Source organism: Apium graveolens, chromosome 5, assembly GCF_009905375.1.
Source record: "Apium graveolens cultivar Ventura chromosome 5, ASM990537v1, whole genome shotgun sequence".
In the NCBI taxonomy this organism is placed as follows: Eukaryota; Viridiplantae; Streptophyta; class Magnoliopsida; order Apiales; family Apiaceae; genus Apium; species Apium graveolens.
This window is the reverse complement of record NC_133651.1, coordinates 292,728,442-292,752,221: the sequence shown is the minus strand read 5'-3', so window position 1 is coordinate 292,752,221 and position 23,780 is coordinate 292,728,442. Positions and strand designations below refer to the sequence as shown.

General features: G+C 32.8%; 1 protein-coding gene and 1 pseudogene across 1 annotated transcript; both read left to right on the top strand.

Moving 5' to 3' along the window:
* Positions 1-7,011: 7,011 nt before the first annotated feature.
* On the top strand, positions 7,012-16,893 carry LOC141661874 (protein GAMETE EXPRESSED 2). Its single transcript, XM_074468889.1, has 16 exons — positions 7,012-7,291; positions 7,933-8,271; positions 8,416-8,742; positions 9,326-9,532; positions 9,613-9,692; positions 9,788-9,929; positions 10,580-10,888; positions 11,933-12,057; positions 12,266-12,483; positions 12,586-12,813; positions 13,284-13,516; positions 14,303-14,541; positions 14,874-15,030; positions 15,704-15,876; positions 16,127-16,221; positions 16,405-16,893. Exons 1-14 carry the CDS (start codon positions 7,126-7,128, stop codon positions 15,871-15,873), a joined length of 2,940 nt encoding a protein of 979 aa, XP_074324990.1. The 5' UTR covers positions 7,012-7,125; the 3' UTR covers positions 15,874-15,876; positions 16,127-16,221; positions 16,405-16,893.
* LOC141661038 (type I inositol polyphosphate 5-phosphatase 13-like) lies at positions 16,425-21,521 on the top strand (annotated as a pseudogene).
* The last annotated feature ends 2,259 nt before the right edge of the window (positions 21,522-23,780 follow it).

Genomic DNA, 23,780 nt, shown 5'->3' with positions numbered 1-23,780 from the left:
TGCTGCTGTTAATCAGAAAAAGATTGGACTCCCTTATGGTTTAATGCTTACCAAGGTATTTGAATTCTTTAAGGTGGATATTAAGACTGTTGTTAAGGTAAGTGTTAAGGAAGTTTTGGATGGTAAAGTGTTAGCTCAGTCTAATTTACAAATTGAAAATGGAGAGATTGTTAGGATTTTTCCTACTATTGTTCCTGAATCTCCTGCTGTCACTGGGCCTTCAACTTTTTCTCCAACTTCTGAGATGATGCAGCTGCTTAAAGGTATTCAAGATGATAATACCTTGTTGCTCCTAGATGTGTGTAATCATCAAAAAGGGGGAGATTGTAAATCTCTTAGTTTTGATGATCAACACAGCAAGCTATAATACTGTTATCCGAGCTTGTTTGCAGGTAATCAGCTTAATGACTTTGTCATTTTAAGCATAACTAGCATAATAACCCGTGCGAGGCACGGATCATTTTCTAGAATATTTTTATGCATCATGCAATTATAATGTTCTTAATTATTTTCCTATTTGTAAATGTTGTATAATGTCTAACGTATATCAAATACAAGTTGATTGTTTATCAATATGTATTATTTTCATAAAAGACAATACCAAATTACACAACGTTTCAAATATAACTCATTAAGCAAATAAATAAATATATATATATATGTATGTATATTCTTGTTTGTGTTGTATAATTTGTATTTAATGCATGAATATAAATAGGGTAGTAGTGTACGTTTAAAGCGAAACGATTATACTTAATCTGTAGAATGCTTTTACAAATAAAAAGTTAAAAAATAACATATATGCTCAATACAGTTAACCAAAAATTTTGAATTTTATTTAAATAAACTATATGTACTGGTCTATATTATTAATGAGTTCACTACTATTGTACAATTAACATACTCAATTTAAAAAGATAAAAAAATGCATAATTGAAGTCAAGATGGCTTGCAATCATAATATACAATAATGTAAAATTTACACTATTGTTAATATAAAAGTTGATTTTAATGAAAAATGTTAGTTTTTGAAATTCAACGTATGTATGCATGGAAAAATGTTAGTTTTTTATTTACACTATGGTTACCAAAGTAACATTAAGTTATATGTGTGTGTCGGCATGTAAACTGTCATATGTTACATTTCTTAGTAAATTACGAAGGTTTCAATTATTTATATGCTAAATATATGATTTATGTACATGTATAATCACTATTAACATCTAGTAAGACAACTGATTACTTAAATAACATGCATTTATAATTATTGAAAAATAAAAAAACCTAGCCGCCTCCCTCCTCTCCTCTCCTGGGGTTTGTTCATTTCCAAGTAAATCGAGGGTCTTCCACTGGTTTTCTACGGTGGAAAGCCCCAACCCCTTCATTATCTTTTGTTCTTGTTGATTCCCCTCCAATAAACCCAATTTTTTGGGTGTTTGTGTGTCTCTCCTTTTGGAGTGTGTATTTTGTCTCTCCTTTTGGAGTGTTTTGTTATATTTTTGTTTAATTATGGTTGGGTTTATTTGGTGTTGAATCGGTTGAGAACGAGTTTATCTATATTCTTGGTGATCTGCAAAGCCTGCATCAAATCTGGAGCGGTGTTGATTATTGCAAGAGCTCACCTTTCATAACCAAAGATTGTTCATCTTTCACGGGTTTACACTTTCGGCATGTCTATAACTGGTATCCGGCATGTAGATAGCTGAGGTGTTTTCGGCATGTCTATAGCTGGTGTCCGGCAAGTAGATAGTTGTGGTGTCGCTTCTCCAATCTCAGTTTATGTGATTAGTGTTTCTGAACATTGGGCTAACAATGGTTTTTATGTGATATGGTCAATTGCGATGTTGCTATTTTCAGAGATGTTGGTACAATTTGGATCGCTTAGGATGTCTTTGATTTCGTTTTTAATTTCAAGAATTTTTAAATTTTATGTGTTAATCGATCAGGAAACAAATCATCTAATTGTTTTTAGTATGATATTTGTTTTACCACCTGGTTGTATCGACAGTTGGGGGTTTGTCCCGATTGTATTATATTCAAGTTAATGAAAGTTTTCTGCATTTGTCAAAAAAAAATTATTCAAAAATTAAAATTATGTAATAAATAAATTGCAATAATTTATATATGGTATTCATATTATCACTGATAAACAATCTATATCTAGTTTTTACGCAACTAGGTATCAATCATGGTTGTAACATAAAAATAAATTATATATTATAAAGACTTATTATTGATATTCATGATTTTTTTCAAGGATTCGAAGGAAAAATTATAATTATATCGTTATTTAAACCGTTTTTAAGTTCATTTCATTACTACTCTAATATTTCTTCATATAATAATTTGATAACATGGTATACTATTTTCCTAAAATTAAATATTTTTCAATTTGATAAAATTTTATAAATATCAGTTGAACTGGTTAATTTATTCAGATTATTGAACAATATATATTTTTTCTTTAAATAGTATAAAATGCATTGAATCAAATATTACAATATAGTATAGATATAACTTTTATTTGAATAATTCAAAATATAAAAATAATTCAAAATATTTTTACAATATTATCTTGATCAATGAATATTATTTATCTAGAAGATTTTTTTTTAAAAAGCTAGTTTTTTAAAGTGAAAAATAAAAATAAATCGATTTAATATATCATCGTAGTTTTAAAAAATCTCGTGAGATCTTATATCAAATTTCGAATATTTTTAAAATCGGGACAAGTCCCAAAAATAATAATGCGCTACCAGTGAAGTTAATAATTTTAATATAAATAATCAATTGACTTGATCTTATAAACACATCAAACATATTAATTTATATTAAAATAAGAAATTAAAAAATTTCATATTCTTGGTAAGATATTCTCGCCGAACTTGTAATTTAAATTTACTAAACGTATAATGTGACGATGTTTTTCGGCCGGGTCATGTAGTCAAATTTCGAGTATTTTTTGAAGAATGAGTCAAGTTCTGATTTCAAATTCGAAATAAAATTAAAATGTTTTGACTCATTATAATTCGAACTCATCTAAATAAGTAATACCATTATAGATTATTTATATATAAACGTTTCTATTTTCAATATTTTCTTTAAAAATTATGTATGTACATTTTAATTACTTTTTATAATAATAAAATATGTTAAAAATATATGAGATACATTTTCAAACTAAAAAAGATTAATAAATAAGATAATAATTCATTTATGTAATATGTCTAATTTTGTATCCGGAATTTAATTCTTTAAAACTAACTATACAAATATTCAAGTAACTATATTTTTTTGCGGAATTCAAGTAACTATCTTTAAAGTTAAATAAAATATTCATTTAGCACACTTACATATTATGTGTATTATAAAAAGCATATGTGACATTATGGTGTAGTGGTACGAGGTTGTATAAGTGAATGAAATATCCCGAGTTCGATTCCCACAAAGAACATTTTTTATATAAAAAATAAAAACAGGGATAGTTTAGTCTTTTCAATGAGACTTTTTAATCTCACTAGTGGTATGAGGTTGTACAGGTGAATGAAATATCTCGAGTTCGATTCACACAAAGCACATTTTTTATATAAAAATTAAAAACAGGGGTAGTTTAGTCTTTTCAATGAGACTTTTTAATCTCACTAATTATCCCCTTGTTCTCCTATTATATATAGAAGAGATTGTAGCAAGCTGTTATAAGACAATATTGTATCTCAGCAAACTATGATCAACAGTGTCAGAATAACAACAAGCCAAGATACACAGTCCAGATTCAACAAGGAAGTCGAATTTCATGGAGATATTATAGGATCTTCTTATATATCAGTTGTAAGGACTTCTCTAATATAATATACGTGCATTATATGTATAGAGCTCAATTATAAAACGTTTTTACCTATTCAAATTGATTTCCTAAAGAATAGGAGTTTGTTTCTCTTTCAAACTCTATCTTCTACAAACGTTTTATACTCTACAAAATAGAAGAGATATTTTCTGATCGTTGGACATCTTTGTTTCTCTTCTATCTAACGTATACATGAACGTTGGAAAACCATCCCAATGATCTTACACGGTAGAATTGGATTCTAGCCGTTGTAATTTGTTGAGGCTGTTTTCAGACGTTAATGTATGGTTATATATATTGGTTCTTGCAGTTTTTAAAGAATGAACCAATTGCAAACAAGAACACACAACTCCTGAACTTTATTGATTTCAAAATACTCTCGAGCTCTTAATTATATACACGTGTTTATCTTAGAGAGTCTATAGTTTGAGTTGTAATCACTTTATCATTTGATTTGTATTGATTAGTTGCTGGATAGTTGGCCAAGGGAAACAAGGGTTTAGTGGTACTTGCTAGAGGAGTTTGTACTACGGGGTAGTATAGTACTTAGAGAGCAGGTTCTTAAACAGGGTTTCAGCAAGCCATTATCACAGCTGAGATAAAGGGAGATATATTGTTGTATCTTGTAGTTGTAACTTTCATTGATCAATAATATATTCTCTTACCAAGTTGGTAAGGGACCAGGACGTAGACCATAGGGGCTTAGGGGTCGAATCTGGCTAAAATTCTTGTGTATTCTATTTACTTTTCTGCACATTATTTTCTGCACTGCATTTAGTCATCTCAGCTTACTATCATTGTCAGATCATAGTTCGGTTGATAAAATCTCACTAAACTATTATCGGGTTAAATTTAAAAGTAATCCTAATTAGTCATAATCACCTATTCACCCCCTATTGGTGTATTTTCAAAGCGTCGAAGATACTCTATTTAACTTGAGGAGAAAAAGAAAAGTTGGTTGTGCCCATTTTTTTTTACATCTCACTTATCAATATTTATTATTTTCAGCAAATTCGAATACAGGTTTTGTTAATTTAAGCGGGCTGATGATCACCTTTTTCGAATCACTTTAATGAATAGCTTTATTTCAAATTTCGACTTTTATGTAGCTTTTGTGTAACAAAATGTAATCACAAGTTCGACTTTGGCATTTCTAAGCAAATTTGAAAAACAAGCAATTTTGCCCAATTTCAGTCCCGGCCCAGTTAATGTCATGTTTTTTGTCATGGGTTATGGGCCCATTTTTTTTGTGTAGTCGGACATTTAATAATGTTGAAAATACTCCTTTCATCCGTTGGATGGTTTTTTTTACAGCATTTAGATGGACTTTTAAGCAATGATACGAATATTTAAAAACTTATTTAGTATATATTTCGAGTTGATAATCAAAAAAATATTTCAAGTTGGTTTGGCTTATATTTTTTTATAAAAGATAAGTACTTAATTTTAAGGAAAAAATGTAAGTATATAAAATTTTTCAAGTTCATTTTTCTGAGTTTAGCCCATAGACCCAAAGACAGTATATTTAATATTAAAACGACAGAATTTTTTTTTTGTTCTTCCTGTTTTATTTGCCAAAAAAAGAGAGAAGTAAACCAACATAAAAATAATGATGAGTTTATTTATCTAAATTATAACATATTTTTAACGAATATTTAAGTACAATAATAAAAACACAGTTGACCATTCATTGATATAATTTCATTTTCAATGTTAATTAGACCAAAAAGATTTTATCTCATTACAACCTAAAATAAAATAAAATTTCTAACAAAATTAGCAGTTGACGTCAGTGTTCTAAAAATTCCCGATTTTTAAAAAAATCCCTAATTAATTCCCGATCAATCCTTAAAAAATATTTCGCCGATTTATTTTTTGAAATCCGATTAATATTTATAAATTATTTTTGAATTATATATTTCATAAAAATAATGTAAATATTATTAAAATATTTAATTATATCCGATTTTTGTTCCGATCCCTCCAATTAATCTCTTCGATTAACTTCCGATTTGCCGATTAACCCCTAATCAGTACCTAAACCGATTAGTAACAATTACCGATTTTTACAATCATGGTCTACGGGCACTAGGGGTGTACAGACGAACTGTTCAACCGCATCCAACCGCTCGCAACTGAACTGCACTTTGCGGATAATTGCGAAATGCAGATTGGTTGTGGATTTAAATTTTAAAAACCGCTCATTCGCGGTTTGGATGCGGTTTTAAATTCTTGAAAACCGCAAATCGCAATATATATTTATAATAAAATATATCTCCAAAATTGTAGTTTTATCATATAAATTAATAAGTATACAGATTTATTAACTAATCTTAGATTAATGTTAGGATTTCGTTCATAAGATTCACAATCATTATAATCATTATAAGATATATAACCAAACAAATGGAAAATGTAATCAACATGTAATTTTTTTCATCATTTTCTTTTTCTTTTCTCTCGCCTCCATATTTTTGTATGTTTTTAATATTTTTGCTCCACACAAAGCACTAGTTTGTATTTTATTTTTGAATGTAAATTTATCACGTACTTTAAACTTGAATTTATTAATTTTCCGAATTTATTTTTTTGCAAATTATTAATTATTTTAAAATAAGTGGTTGAACAACAACCGCAATTGACGCGGTTAACCGCAACCGTAAATGCGGTTGCAGATGATAATTTTCTAAAACCGCTTTTCGCGGTTTGACTCAACTTTTACCCCAAAATCGATCCGATCTGAACCGCTTACACCCTAACGGGCACATACCTAAGGGCAAAATCAAACACAACCCTAAACCCGGAAGTACATAAACTGCTTACATAAACTACGTCGTACGCGGCCCTTCCCCAGTCCCCCACGTTGTTAACTGATACATAAACTACTTGTACACATTTGAGTTTCGCGCGCACATAAACACACTTTGAAAATTACATAAAAAAATGGCACCTCTGAACACACCTTTCCCAATCGTACTCATCATCATCGCTCTTGTCTCTCTTTCTTTCATCCCCTCAATGACTCCCCAAATCTCAACATCAGGTATACATACCCTCATCCTTATAACTACTTTCTTACACCACTTGTTGTTACTTATTTCTCTCATTTTTTAATTGCAGATGATAATATTCCTAGTCTCGCTTTCGCTTTCGGTTGGTTGAATGACAATGACACGTTTGTTGCTGGTGATATTGCTACCATTCAGGTTATTGTACTCGGAGACTATGATCATCGTAAAATCAATCATACTTTTAATCCTAATGTCACTGTTAATAATAAGATGGGGAATAGTTCTTTGATTTCGGGTGTTACGTGTAATTTTGGCGGGGATGTTAGTACTTGGACTATTACTTTTGTTCCTATTATGGTTGGACTGCTTAATGTGCTTATTGTCGATGACAATTTCCGTGTCTTCGATTCCTCTCTGCATTTTCATGTCAATCCAGGTTTGTTTTTGCTTCTTTTTTCCTGGAGTTTTAATTTTGTGATGTTCTGTAGTTTTAATTGTATTACGTGTTGCATTTTGTTTTATTGATGCGAATTATGTATGCTGTTTGCGACATGGCTAGTATGATGAATATTAATAATGCTTTGATTTGTTACTAAATGTGGCTTATCATTAAATTAACTAAACTGCTGAATTTTTAGAAAGTTTATTCTAGAATGCATAATTGTGCCTTGGTGGATACATAGAGCTCTTGTTATTCAGCCTTTTACGAATAGTTGCCTCAGTAGCGTATCATGAGAAGAGATTAGAATCTTTTCTTTAGGTGATGTACATACATGAAAATTGAAATGCATTTGAAGGGGCAATGTTGGTATCTGAGGTCAGAAGTTACAAGATAACAAAAGTGGTAATGGTATAACTGTTATGGAACAAGACCCAACCTATGAAACATTTTACAAATACTATTTGTTTACTAACTCGGGTTTCTCATGTAGGAGTAGAAATTATTCAGTTCTTGATTCCTAAAGCACATACACATTTGATCTACTACATATCCCCTCACATCATATCCCCTTGCATCACTTTTTATTATGTGTCCAGCTAATTTGATTTAATAGTAATGAAAAGTTTCAATTTTAGGGAGATTGTATCCATCTGCTGGAGTCGTCTCATGGAAGGGCCAGACGAATGAATTTGTTGCCGGGGCGTTGGCTACAATTCTGATACTTCCTAAAGATGCATTTGGGAATAATGTCACTGCAAGTAGTGAAGGAACCGATGTTTCTTCTTTTAATCTGTCTGTTTCTTCTATCAATGGATCTGTTGCGAGTCTTCTCAATGTAACCAATAAAGGTTGGAATGAATATGGGTACGTCCAGATTGAGTTTATTCCCATAACCGCTGGAAGCCACTTCCTTAATGTCGAGGAAGCGAATCAAACCTTGATAGGATCTCCTTTAATGTTCAATGTGATTCCAGGTTAGTTAATGACTATCAAAATATATTCTTTCCTACAGTTAGTATTTATATATATTAACTTTGGTACTGTTGTAGTCTTTGAGTTTATTTAAATAAATCTAGTATTCTACGAAATAAATTAATATAAAAACGATTACTGGGCAGGAGTGTTGGATGTTCCCAGTTGCTTGCCTCAATGGAAGGCTGCAACAAAATTTTTCCAGCTTTTTTCAACTATGGAAACTCAGATACATCAGCGAGATAAATATGGAAACCTTGTTTCTGGATTGTATTCGTTTGACATTGAAATTATTGAAAAGGGAACAAATTTATCCATGCCTGTGGCTGATCTGCGCTTTTCAGAGCTGGTGCCAGGTATTCAGTTGTGTTCTTTCAGCTTAGCTGAACCAGGGAACTTCACACTCCTGATCACTGATAAGGAGCAGACAAACCTCATATCCCAAGTGCCGTATGATTTTACTGTATATGTAGGTGCGTTCTTATCTTATGCAACTTTTGCTACTTTGAAAATTTGCCATCACATGCTCATGATGAAGTCTTGTCATTGTTTTTACCTTCTCTTTGCAAAATTATTGGCTGTTACAGTATCAATTTAGATGCATCAGTATTTGAGGTTAATTAGTATATATTGATAACTGAAACAAGCTGAACTATCAAACGGATGCACCTTATATCTAATAAATATGATTTCAGTGTTTATACTTTCTCTCTATCTAGGTGGGTTGCTTTGTGCTCCTAAGTTTCAGAAAGCCTTGCACGGTGCAGGCATTGAGTATTTCATAAAAAACTCGCTGCAATTGTACTTGTACGTACACAAACTCACAAACGAGTTTTAAATAAATATCAGTTATAAATATATTATCATGGATTCATATTTCATGCCTGGTTACCCTTACGTTTGCTGACTCTCACTTTCCCATAACTAGAATATGTTTAGAGTGACCATGATGATATTAAATTTTAAGAGTCTATGAGGATTTCCCTTGCATTCTAGATGTATAAAATTATAACATTTGAGTATTTTCTACTTTAACCTCATGTATGAATTATTAAGGTTACTGCAGTGGATCCGACAGTATTATCAACGGGTCTGGTTTGAATGATACTGTTGCCGGTGAAGTTTCAAAGGTATCTGTTTTTCTAAGAGATGCTTATCAGTATCCTTCTCCTATTGAGCTAGAAAGGATTCAGTTTCAAATTTTGCGAGAGAATGATACTCAATATGTATGGTCAAGCATATATCCTAAAGACTTTACCAACGGTATGTAATACAAAGATTTTCTATATTCCCTCTGCTAAATATTCCTTTGTTATTGTTCAAAAGACGTATCTATCAAGCAGGTAGTTCAGTAATGGGAGAAATAAGCGTGGATACCTTTTCAAAGACTGATTATGCTCCATCAGTATATTCAGATAATAATGTAAGGGGAGAATTTTCCTATTTGTGTAGTTATTTCCTCTTTCTTTTCACTTATAAACGGAGTACAGATGTTAATGCCGAATTGTTTACATTCAGTCTTCCAGGAATTTGACTGTCAAAGCTAGTGAATTCGAGATCATTTATAAGCCTGAAAAAAGTGGGATTTATCATATAAATCTTTTCTGCGGAAATGTTCATTTAAATAGTGGATATCCAATCAAGAAGGTAGTACATGCAGGTATTTTTATGTGTCTATACTTTTGTAATTTCATTTGATTGCTTTAAAATTGTTTTCCGCAAGTTAAAATTTTAAATTTATTGTAATACCTCTTCATTGCTTTTGTCTAAAACCTCAGTTTTTTGATGGCTTATTGATTATCGTGCTTAAAAATTTAGATTCGATAAAGACTACACTCCTAACATCAAGTATATTGTACAGTCTGTAATTTACGCTATGCATATTATAGCAAGTGAAAGTCAGGCGCAATGTCAACTTACTTAAAAGTAGAATACCTAAATGATTCGTGTGATTTAACCATCATAACATGTGGCAAAAGTCTAAAGAGGGTCCTATTAATAAGCACATTGAGGTATACATTCGTTGTTTGTTTGTCTATATTAATCGCTATTTTAAGCAAAGGGAGGACATAACTATTTCTTTGAAGATGATTTGTTTTGGAGAATGTGCTTAACTGTATATTTCAGACAGTCCCAGATAGCTGACAATTATTTATGAAAACTTTATCTGTTAACAACCAAACCAGGTTATTGATTCTGCTGCTTTTGTATATCTGGTTACTGTAGAATTCTGTATTGTTTTTTGTATAAGGATCATTAAAACTATTACCTACTTATTAATAATTTTTAAATTTATACTCGTGCCTGCAGGGAAGGTCAATACTTCCATTTCAGGAGTTGTAAAATATGCTTCATCAGTACCTATGCTGGTCAATAATGAAATTGTAGTGAAGCTTATGGATTCGTTCTCTAATCCTGTTGTCACTAAACAATCAAAGCTAAAGCTAGAAGTTAGTTCAACAAATAAATCCGAGCCATCAATTTCAGAATTTGTCAATAACAACGATGGGTCATACACTGTGCTCTATATGCCAAAGGGTACTGGAAATTACGAGATATGTGTTGCATTTAATGGAATGCACTTTCTTCCTTGCCCATTTGGGGTAAGAGTTTACAGTGGTAAGTATTTTTTTTTTTGCAAATTTGTTTCTTTAGAACTTCTGATATCTTGATTTACGTTCTTGACATCTGAATTTATATTTCTTTATTGTATAATATGTTATGTACATACCGATGCTTATTTGATATATCCATGGATTTACTGCTCAATATATAGCGTCTTAAACAAAAATTTCTGAAAGCTTAGTTTCACCTTTCTTGATCAGAGGGTTTTAGCATTTTCTCTATTTACTTGACCAGTACTACTAGCACTGACATAGAGATGTTGTCTGGATATAGAAGAGTGCTGCAAGAAATCTGCAAAACTATAAATTTCTCTTCAATGTTGTTTAAAATCTTGTTACCTGCTACAATTTGATTAGGATTTTCTGTCAGGGTCTGCATTTTTTTCATTATTTCTATAAGCTAAGATAATATTCTCGTAGACTCTATATTACAACATTTTTCGTTTCCAGTAAACTGGTAAAGTTATATTCGATGGATACAAAGTGAATTTTTTAACAAATAGAGAGTTTTGTTGTCTTGGAACATTGCATTACATCTGCAATATGAGTAAGCATCAAGAAGAGCATAAGAGACAAAAAAACAGAAGATACGTGTTATATGCAACCAGCAAAGTAGAAGGAAGCACAATGTTGCTATACCCAAGTACGGTTACATGGGTAGGAGCTATGGTGCATGAAAAAAAATCTCACAATTCATATTAGAAAATGAGTAGAGTAAGTAGGATGCCTCGAGTTTTAAAGACTACTTATGCATAGAGTTTGAGAGATGTTGGATTACTGTTAAGAGTTTCAATCAGGGGCAGTTTAAATAGGAAGTCAGTTTGGTTATCTCAACTTTTACCCCCCTTAGAATTGGTACATAAAATTGGGTGTATGTATGAGGCATTTATGCTCAATTGCCCACTATTTTAAAGAACGAAGATATGATGCAAGTCAGCGATGCCTCTGTAATCTGTATTTTTTGCTTATTTACATAGTTACTTTCTGCCTATTGTTGTTTCTTTCATAAGTTTGACATTATTGCCAACCTGTTGTTCAGTTGGGTACTTTCCAAAAGCTGAAAATGACCTCGTATCTGTCTGGGAGGACGAATCAATTGCCTTTAGCACTCTCGAAAATGACTATTTTGGTGGTAATAATGCAAGTATTGCTCAATATACCAAGGTAGCATTCTGATCCTAGGGGAATCACACAGTCTGTCATTCTAAATCATCCAATATGTTTTCACATAATACTTTAGGTAGAATCTTCGCAATGCACATTTACTCCCATTGAGTACTATATCAGCTATTCTTGATATTAATGTTCTTCGGTTAAGCTGCTAACTATTGTCACAAAAGTTTGCTATGGGTTACATATTCTATATTGGCAGCCAGGTCATGGTTCACTTCTACAGTACGGACATCTATTTCGCTACACACCATATAAAGGATTCAATGGGAATGATTCTTTTTTGTATGAAATATCTGATGTAAACGGAAACCATGCTTCAGCATACGTTAATATATCTGTCCTTAGTATCCCGCCGCAGTTTGTTTCTGTCCCAAGTCTACTGCAAGCAACTGAAGACATGATAAGCCCAACATTCGGGTATTATATAAATTATATAATTATATATGATGTAAAGACGTATGTAAATTGACTAAAAAAGACATATTTGTGAATGCAATGTTTCATTTATGTTATTTGCAGTGGTTTTCTTGGCCTTAAGATTATTTATTCAGATTCCGTGGAGAATATATCTGTTAGACTTGGTGCTCGATTTGGGACAGTACACCTCTCTCCTATGGTGATGCAATTTTGGCAGCCAATGTGGGCCGAACTTTCTGTGAGCAAAGGGGGTGAGAAAGGCAAAGAATTAATTTTAGAGGGTCGACTGGAAGTAATAAATTATGCCCTTCAGTTCATTCAGTACTTTGGGTAATATGTTGAATATTTTCTGCCCGTAAAAAGTTTATGCAATATCGGTCTTATAAGGTGTTTATGACTGCATAAACTTGAATATTTATTGAATGTTTTCCTTCATTTCAAAATGTTTTAAGTACAATTGAATCTTCGATCGGCACTTGAGTGTTCGATCCAAGAACTTGAATCTTTGAAACATTAATAAATTATTAGTGACCCTTAAGTATAAGCTTGACAATCTTCTTCTCACTTTCTTATTATTTAGCTCTTGTGTTAATCATCTATAGTTTGGAAGTAGACAAAATTTTCATGGATATCAGCATATAATTTAATTTTGTACACTTTACTCTTCAGAACTTAAGGTAATGCATTCACATATTTGTGAGAATGTTGCACTAACCCCCCCCCCCTCCTTTTCACCTCATGTTTGACTTTCATAAGTATAAGTTTGTTGAATGACTTACCGTTTTGGTTCCATTAAACAGAGACGAGAACTTCTATGGGGACGACGTCATGCGAGTCTCTACTGTGAACAGAAATGGAATGAACCATATAGAGGTTCCAGTACTTGTAGAACCTATTAATGATCCTCCTTCTATCTATGTTCCTGAATTCATTATCTTCGAGGAGAAGAAGAGAAGTGAAGAAGTATTAATTTTTAACAGGGAAAGAGACAAGTTTAATTTCTCTGTTTGGGACCCAGATCTTATCTTCCCTGGTATGTGTAACTATGGGCAACTTACGTATCAGGTCATTAGGATATGGTGGAAAGTTTTATCTTTCCTGGTAAAAGACTATTCAATTTTGTTACCAGGCTGGTTAATATTTAAAGATGGACTTCGGTCTAAGCCTTCATGGTAGTGTATGTCAAGTCATTTACATAGATGCCTAGTTACTTTTATAAACATCATCTTTTAATCAGGTAACAAATTATTCACGTAATAGTATTTAAATAGTAATAGGAATGTTTTATAACTGTTACAAGCAATGAAGAAACTAGGTTTTGTGTATAAGAAGGCAGTAAAAAATTATATTTTTTAATAAGCAAGCTTAAGCTAGTCAAAGCTCGCCTCGACTCGATTCCAGCCCTATATAGGAGGACATATGTTTGACCAATAGGCAACTATTTAGGTATCCATTCTGTTCTGTTGATGCATGTGAATCTGAAAACATTTACTTACTTCTACCTATTGTCCGAATTAGCCTAAAGATATGTCAAATATAAAGATTATCGGAATTCAGATATATTGTCTTTTGAATGGAACTATTTAAATCACATGAAATCTTGAGTGGTGCTGCTTTTATGTAGATGACTTGATAATGCTTTAGCACCTGCTCATTTTGGCAATCCTGAAGAGTAACTGGTTTTATTGTATATTCTTTTTTTTGACAAGATTTTTTGTATATTCTGAACTTAATAAATTGTGATATATTGATTTAAACATTGTAACCTTTTGATTTTAACATCACATATCTGGCACTTATCAATTTATATTACTCTCAGGAAATGATACTCACGTGTTGGTCATGTTCTCTGTGGAAGTCAATTCTGGATCTATTTCTACTAATCTGCCAGCTGAGCTTATTGTTACAACTGAACTGAAGTTGATAAGTAGCTATCAGTGGCAGCCACTTCAGACATTTGTTACAATATCAAAACATTTCAAAGTTAAAGCAAAAGGCATTAGATTTCGTGGAACAGTTCATGAATGCAACAGTGTCCTGCAGCAGTTGTCATACCATGTCAGTTCACCCAAAAAATTGATCTTTTTCTTTTATTTCATTCTCTCTACTATGCCAAAAGAATTGAAAATTTTCTTTTATTTAATTCTCTCTACTATGGTTCTCACTGATTGGTATTAAAATTAGGTGGCAACTGATTGTGTAATATCTGTCGTGTTTCAGAGGATTAGTATTATGCTTTTACCGTTCTTCCGGTATTTGTACTGAAAAATGTTTTTTAAAATAAATTAATTTCGTTTCCAAAACTGTAGGATGATAGGTTGAATTGCCTAATATGTACATATCATGCATCTGAATAGTTTTTTTCTTGATCTAATGGTTTTTTATTGCAGGGTGGCGACCATGATGATGTCCTCAAAATTACAATTAATGACATGGGGAAGTATGGGTGTTTTCCTGATTGTTCTGAGATGATGTCAAAGCCACTTTTTGCTGAGGCTATTATCAAGTTAAGAAGAGGAAGACTGATGAATTCAGTGGTAGCTCATTGTAAGCTTGTTTTATTCTTCCTGAATCCTGATCCTAGGTCTGTGTTGTGAGATATCTTGTCAACTGCTTTTCTGCTACTATGTTTTGGTATCCACTTTAATTTATTAAATTCGTATCTTTATTCCTCATTTAATGTTAAGTCTCTGATTATATGAAAACCATATTAACTAGAAAAAGGAATCAGTAAAATACAGGACAGAAAGGAGGGTAGTGACTTGTGTATATATCAACACACTTGCTGCATCTATCACAACAGGTGCATGACTCCTTTCATGTAAAAGTAAACTTAGTCTCTAAGCTAGGAACAGAAAGGACGATGTCACGGTTCTGATGCAGTTGCAATATGCCACACTCATGACAGTAACTTACACACTGCATATGTATTCACGGAATTCGGATTTGTTATCGAAAAGAAAATTTAAAGAAAATTTTGGTCTAGAACTTTCTAAAAGTTTACATAAAAAGAAACAATCAGGAATCATAAAATTCGGTTTTTTTATTGCCCCCTATTGATGTCACAATTCGTGAGTGCATAAACCACTGCCCCATGCAGAATGGAATTACATGGTTCACTATGTGTTTTCTGTACTTGCTAGTCTTGTGAAGTTTTGCTAGCATTTATAAACATGTGTATTTTAAATACCTGATATCTACTTTGTTTCATGTCACACAGCTCTAGCATCTGCCATTGTGTTTGAATTCATTGCCTTGTTCTCCCTTGGTATGGTGCTTATGCTATTCACATGCAAATGTGCACTTGTTCTTGTATTTGAAAGAAAGGGAAGGCAAAATGAGGAAGTTCAGAATGTTGAGCTCTCTGATGTTCAACATACTTCCAACTAAACTGTAAGTAAGCCTTTTTAGTTTATTCTTGTTGATTGTTTTAACACAGCTGTATAGTAATTAACAATTTTTTTTTACCTTGCAGTATAATCTGGTTTGTTACAGTTTTTGTATTTGATATTGCTAATGTGCATGAAATTTGGTATATATTACCTTTGCGGTTACTGTGCAATTAAATTTAGAACCCATATAACCTTTTACTTGAATAAAAAGAAAGGGTCGAGTCACAGCAGCTTTTCACATTGTAATGCAGATATGTACAGATTCATCTGAGAATACAACTAACTTCATCGGATGTTGTTCCAGCTCTCTCTTGTTCGGAAACTGTCGTACCAATTTCCGCCAACAGTGAGTGTTTATTCATTTAATTGCTTACAAATAATTTTTACGGTCAAAAGACAAAAAAATTTGGAAGATTGGTTATAATGTAGCTCTTAAGCAATTACTGTCTTATGAAGTCCTTAAATAGAAATATAATACTTTTTCCTTATGCTTTAAGATTGATCCACTTTTGAAAAACTTAAAATTCAGTTGGGATCGTAAATTTGGAAATGGAAATCTTAGCAAGGGATCATCAAGTTTATCTCGATCTTCTAGTGACCAACACAAGGACACTCCTGCTGGTTTATTATCAGTTGCTGCTGAAGACTGTCAAAAGAATCTCCAAAACAACACAACTTGAACCATTAGTGACTCTGAAGCTATTGAATTGTCTAATGTGAAGCTTGTAAACTTGTAGTATTCTGGTTGGTTTTAATGTTTATTGTAAACAAAATGTGATTAGTTTTGCAAGGTACTGATGACGTCACTTGTTTTTTTGTTGTCTTAATAGAATAGTCTAGACACAGAAACTTGTAGCAAAATACAAAAATCGTATCTGTATATGTACAAACTCCGCCTAAGCAAGAGATCCGATTCTTAAATCGGGAAGTTCATCGGTCTTCAATTTACTAACCACTGGCTGATCACTGTTGACTAGTTCAAATTTGTAATCGCTTGTATGTAAATGGTGATATTAACATCCACACATATATAGCTATTGAGTGTGCTCAAGAAGATCATTGTTGTTCGTAACAATGCCGATCATGCCAAGGAGCTCATCAATGATGTTCCGAAGGTCTCCATTCTCTCACTATGTTAATATGTGTCAATACATGTACATCTTTATATATAGATAAATGTATTTCATTTGATCTCAGATTGATTATCGATTATCGATTATCTTATGAGGCAGTATAGTAATAATTTTCAGTTGTAGAAAGATAAGTGTAGCTAAATTATTAATATATATGTAGTAGTATGTACTAACGAAGTAGGCAATCTCAGTTTTAGGTAACTTTATATACTTAGATTTTTGCTATTTTATTCAAAATTTAACAATATTTTTAATTCTGTGTTAATATTCAAGTATATGTATACTATTAGTGCTTTTTAAAGAGGCTAACATAGTTGTATTTGCCATATGGAGGCACAATAGAGGCGCCGCATCCATTGTTATCATTTGATTATGAGGTTGAGCTGGCTATTGTGATTGGCCTTAATGCTCATGATGTTTGCGAGCCAACCATTATACTGGAGGTGACTCATTCTGCACTTACGAAATTAACTTTCTCTTCTCTGTTGTTAGAGATACATTTTAGATACGCGGTACTTACATAACTTGTTGCCTTCTACTACAGAAAATAAACATATTTTCATGTCCCCTATGCATGCACTGATGCACAAGTGTTAGTAATTTTATGAATTAATTTTGTTGCTGTGTCTTAGTTATTGCGTAAAGTGCTTTTCTGCTTCGTTTCTAATGCCAGCTTTTGATAATTTTATCTCCCTATCCTATTTGTGTAAATACAGATTTAATAGACAGTTTTATCTTGAATCGGAGTAACTTGTAGGTACACTGCTTATTACGTTTTATAAGTGTTTCACATATTTTTCAAGATTGAAGCCAGATGTTTAGGCAAACTATAGAAGAAACCTAAATCCTCAATTATATTGTATAATTTTACCACTTGAATAAAATGTACTCCCTCCGTTTCAGAATACATGCTGCTTTACTGGTTTGTATTTTCCTAATATACTTGTTTTACTTCTCTCCTTTTCTTTTGTGCATATTGGAATTTCTGTTTGTTAAAACTAAAGCTATATGCTTTCTTTCCATTTAGTGTTTTTAAGGGCATCTAAAGAGTAAATCACCAATATTTTGCATTAGTTAAAATTCTCAATGAATTTTAGAAATCCGAAGCCTACAAATTAACTTGGTGAGGGCCGGGGAAAGGATTGCTAGTTGAAACTTTCAAATCAGCACATTTAAAGCCCGAGGAACCTTTCATATAATATTAGTAGGAAAGAAGAAACTAAAAGTAGTTCTTTCTTAGGTATTGCGCTTGCCTTGGATATCATATTACTGCAAGGAATTTGAGGCTTCTGCAATGGTTAGTTTATTTAACCTTTTTATACAAGCTCTGTAGGTAATTATTATATCCAGAGTTTTTCCTTTATTTCATACAATCTATTTTTATTAGTTTTCTCTCTTCTAAATGTATAATGCTCATTCCATATTAGCAAAAAAATGAAAAAAAATTTTAGCAAAAAGAGATCATTCCAAATGCCTTTCATTCCCCATCCCATTTCTTTCCAATGTGCCAAACATAGCCTGAGTGTGTTTGTAAATTTTACGGTAGTGTGATATGTATAAATTGCATGCCAGCAACTATAGAAACACTTCTATTTTTTAATTTTCAATCTTTCATACATTATTTTGATTCAGTCAGCATAGCTTGCATCCTTCAATTCTGGCGATGGAGGATGTTACATCCAGGTTTTGTTTCTTACACAATTTACAAGTTATCAAGTTCTAATTGAAGCTTGTTTACTGGTGCTTTCTGACCCTAGGAATTAGACTTGTGAAATATGCAAGTTATTTGACACTAGTTTTAGGAGTGTCAATTTATTTAAGTTCTTACAATACTGTATGTCAGCCTGTAGGTCTTCCTTGGACAGTACTGTAGGTAAACATTAAAATGCAGGACGCCTTCACGTCTATTAGCTCTGTTGCAAGTACTAATGTTTTTGACAAACTTACTCTTGTTGAAGTCAAGCTGCATTATGTGTTGACCTGTATATTTTTTTGTCACAGTAACTCTGAATATGTATTAATTATCTGTAATATGTGATTATCATTAAATTTTACAAATCATTATTCCTTGGGCATTATATCTGGAGACCAAAGGCAGATAAAACTCTTTGAGTATGTAGTTATTATTTGTAATAGATTGAGTACTTCACGGTGCCGGATGGACAATCTCTTCTAAATTTGTTGGAGACAACGAAAACGCCCCGGAAATTTTCAAAGCTCCACTTCACGCTGCAGTGCATCTGAGCAGGCCATCATTTCTTGAGCGCTTCGTGAAACTCAGGTTGGAAAGGTTTTGAGAACGATAGCAAGTAAAGACACTCAGTTATGGGCAGGACAGGAGTGTGGAGTCAGAGTTTGGAAATTATCGGATGCTTTTCCGCCAGGCGTTGGGATTGGAGGTAGAGCTAGGCATGGAGACGAAGAAGCAGCACCCTATTACGAGTCAGTGAGCACTTCACCTACAATTTTCTTGGCGATTGATTGTGGTATTAAGTTGGTTTGGAGCGGATTTTAAGATGGTAAATTAGGTCGTGGTTCTTCTTGCTTTGGTCATTTTGTCATATGATATGTATTATTATTTGCTGGCTTAATTTATAAAATCAAAAAAAATTAGGGATGTGTAATGTATTAATGTTGTCGCTTTGATGCAATAGTAATGTTCCTTGCTAGGGGAATTGCATATAATTTGTCCATGGAGGAAAATGACAAACGCTAAATGTGATTCTTAGACTGGTTAATAGATATTAGCTTTGGCAATGTGAGATATGATAGATTGTTTTGTAGAACCTTTCTTGAAACGACATAACAGTGTGTGATTCATATCAGAAGTTCAAGACATAACAAAGTAGGTGTACATGATAAAATTTGATTGTTGTCAAAGTCAAGGCATACAAAGATGAAAAAATTACTTCTATTATACCTATGACCTAAGTTGGAATTAAGATGTTATTTTGCAAATATGGTTTTATCTTTTGCATTTTATTGCAGTATCGCATAGTATCCTCACTGAAATGTACTTATTATTCAAATTCAGATGATTTTATGGTCAGGTTCATAAGGTGGTGCTATACATGTCTGGCCTTGGGAAGCTATTGATAAATCTCTGTGACTAAAAATAAAGGAAATACACATGGCTTCTTAACTAGTAGAAAGGTCATACATTTAATCTCTGCAGAAGTATGGTCTTATTATCCTTATAGTCGTTGAATTGTAGGGATGCACGTACAAAAGAACTTCTTTCCGTCGGCCCATCAGTGCAAGACCAAAGAGTTGAAGATGAGACAAACGTGAAGGTGGTTTCTAAAACAAAAAAGCCCCCCCCCCCCCCCCCGGATTTTGAAGCAGTCAGGTAATGTTATCATGGGAGCTGCTGCGGGTGTTGTTCGTAGAGCAGCTGCATCAAAGAGTGGAGGGGAAGAGTCAAGGATGAAAATTGAAGCTGAAGTGCTTGCCTCGAATGGAATGATTTATAGTGGATGTACAATTGGCTTAATTATTTAGTGGGATGGAAAATGGCACTTGTAGTTGTATTCAAGAATTTATCACCATCCTGTGTTATGCTTTTGAACTTATGGGTTGTGCATATAAGTTGGATACAGTGGTATGGTTCAAGTGCTGGAACTTGATGGAAAACTATTGCAGATTGGATTGCTCATAATGGCCCTGTAATAAAATTGGTAGCAGGAAATGGTTATTTTTTAGTCTGGCTACCCATGCTGGTATACGTGGACCTATGGATCAGATTATAAGACCAGAATTATCAAAGAAAGAACGAAATTTTACAAGACGGGAAAATGTCAAAATTGTAGTTGGGAAATGGAATGTTGGTCAAGGAAAATCTTCACATGATGAACTTATGGCTTGCGTAGGTTCTGCGGTATCTGATGTTGGTATTTTTGTAGTTGGTCTGCAAGAAGTGGAGATGGGTGCAGGTTTTTTTAGCCATGTCTGCCGCTAAAGAAACGGTGAGCTCACAAGCATCAACTACTTTATCTATAACTGCGACATTGGACAGATTCCTAAGTTCCAGACAGTTACAATAGAAATTTTCATGATATCTATATTTTTATTCAGTTAATGTCAGTTAATATCTTATGATGAATTCATATATTTGAAATAATAAATTATTTCTTTCACTTGAGTTGTCTCTACCTATCCAGATCACAATTCTAGTTAAATACTATTGTCTCAACTGTAGGTAGGATTGAAGGGAGTTCAATAGGGAACTAATGGCAAGATGCCATTGGAAAGGCATTGAATGAAGGTTCGACTTTTGAATGTGTAGGTTCGAGGCAGCTGGAAGGGTTGCTCATAGCTATCTGGTAAGCACTTCTTTTAAAAAAAGACTTATGTTTTTCTACAATAGATCTTCTAAGGACTTGACTTTAAAATTTATTGTTGTAGTGTTCTTAATTTCCTTAATCCAGGGTAAGGACTAGTATTAGAACATATGTTGGAGACCTTGATGCTGGTGCTGTTGCACGTGGTTTGGGTTGCACGATTGGTAATAAGGTTTCAGTATCTTTCTTCAGATACTGCAGATGGCATCTGTTGCATGTTTTTATTAAAAACGTTTTTTTTTTTTTAAGTTTTCTGCATTTATTTAGTTTCAGGATTATATATAACTGATTTTCAGGTCATCACACGTTTGTTCAGTTTCAAGAAAGGTTTTTCTGTGTTCGATTGATTCTAGTAAAATCAATTTTCTACAGGAGTAAAATTTTAGGGAAAATTCCTTCCCCTTTTGAAAAAAGGCTTTTTTTTTAATTCATTCTCTCACAATTTCTTATATTTTATCCCGGAAAATAAATTTTTGGAACAAACATTTTATAGGAGATTAGTTTCTATAAAATCTTTTTCGGCAAATTATATTCCAAAATGAGGTTTCTCCAGAAATGAAAAAAAATAATCACTCCCTTAATATATTTCGTGACCATATTTGTAGTATGATTTATGTTGCCTATTTTTCCTGTCCAGGGTGGTGTTGGTTTGCGGTTGAGGGTGGTGGTGTTTCGTGAACTGTCACTTTGCTGCACATTTGGAAGCTGTGAATTGTTGCAATGCTGATTTTAGTCATATAACATATATAGTGAACAATGACCTTCAGATCGAGCCTGGTTAGTAATGTTTCTGGTATGTTTCAAGCTATGCATAGTCTTTTGTTTTGACAAAAGGTAGAGTCTAATCACCTATCAAAGGGAAACCGGATTTAGCTAAAGATGACCTTGTTAACAATAAACTCATCTTCATTATGTGAAATCTGTAGCTGCAATATGGACTACGGATAAAAGACCATCGAGTCACAGCCGATTACCACTGAATAACCTCTTTCAAGTTCTATTAACTTATTCTAAAAGGCTAAAACTACACAGTATAATTACTTGGGTTATGTACTGTATAATTGTATTGTTGCAACTAAGACATTACACATTTTAAACCTCTTTCAAGTTCTATTAACTTATTCTAAAAACCTAAAACTACACACACTAGACTTATTGTCAGCATGTAAACTTTTGAAATATAATAGGGAAACTGGAAGGTATTCGTCTGAATTAAGTTATCAATTAAGTCCTTCCTATAAATTTAATGAGTAATGCAAAAAATCTTAAAAATGATCTCAAATAAAAAATCTTAAAAATGATATCAATTAAATATCTTTCGAGTAACTCGAAGGGGCTATTTTAATTTTTGATACTCATAGATACTCATATATACACTTGTTATATGTCATTAACGTGAAAAATATTAATTCATTAGTAACTCGAGGCTCATATCTGTGTAAACATAAAAAAATCAAAAAATAATTTCAGAATTGTAAATTTAAATTCAAAGTTTCAGTTTAGGATTATTCATGGTATAATTTCTTCACAGTTAGCCGAAACCAGAGATGCACAAAAAACCCGGATCCGAAAATATGGCCCGGCCCGATCCGGTCAAGCCCGGCCCGGGCTTCGGGCCTCGACGGGCCCTATATTTTTAAGTAAAGTCCGATCCGGTTAAAAGCCCGGGCTTCGGCCCGGCCCGACCCGGTTAAAAGCCCGAAAAAGCTCGAAAAAGTCCGGTTATAATCTGATTATTCTAATATATTTTCTTATATATTTATAAATTCACATTTAGTATAAATATAAATAATACTTTAAACACATATATATTTACATATTTGTGATAAAAAATATTATTTATATACTTCGTTGCATAAATAATGAAAGAAGATATAATAAGTACACTATATATATTTGGATATCATTGTTATCATAATAATGATAACACATATTATTCTATAAACATGTTTATTTTTACCGAACTTAAATATTTTCAACGAAGTAATGTTTTCATAAAATATTCCATTTAAACTGATACATTTTTAAGATGATCTAGTTGCTAACATATGTATTCTTCGGAATCTCTAATAATACTCGATCCGATTTAAATTAGAAAAAAGCCCGGCCCGATCCGATCCGGCCCGAAATAAGCCCGGTTAGACCCGCCTCGAGGGCCCAAACGGGCTCTGACATTTTCGGAAAGCCCGGCCCGGTCAAAGTCAAAGCCCGAAAAGCCCGGCCCGGTCAAAGCCCGGGCTTTTTAAGACCCGGTCAAAGTCCGGCCCGGTGGGCCTTTTGTGCATCTCTAGCCGAAACTGTGGCTATTAAAGAAGCTCTGAGCTGGATTGATAGTATGGATTGGCGTGGTAATAGTTGAATCTGTTTGGTTGTTGGTCATTCAAGCCATTAGAAGTAAAGCAACGATGAGATCTCAGTGATCATTGAGGAGC

Bases quoted from the DNA above. Each gene is read 5' to 3' on its own strand.
- LOC141661874 (XM_074468889.1), top strand. From the start codon at position 7,126: ATGGGGAATAGTTCTTTGATTTCGGGTGTTACGTGTAATTTTGGCGGG. The intron at 12,058-12,265 runs GTAGCATTCTGA...CTATATTGGCAG, and splicing joins GTATTGCTCAATATACCAAG to CCAGGTCATGGTTCACTTCT. The intron at 15,031-15,703 runs GTAAGCTTGTTT...CATGTCACACAG, and splicing joins GAATTCAGTGGTAGCTCATT to CTCTAGCATCTGCCATTGTG.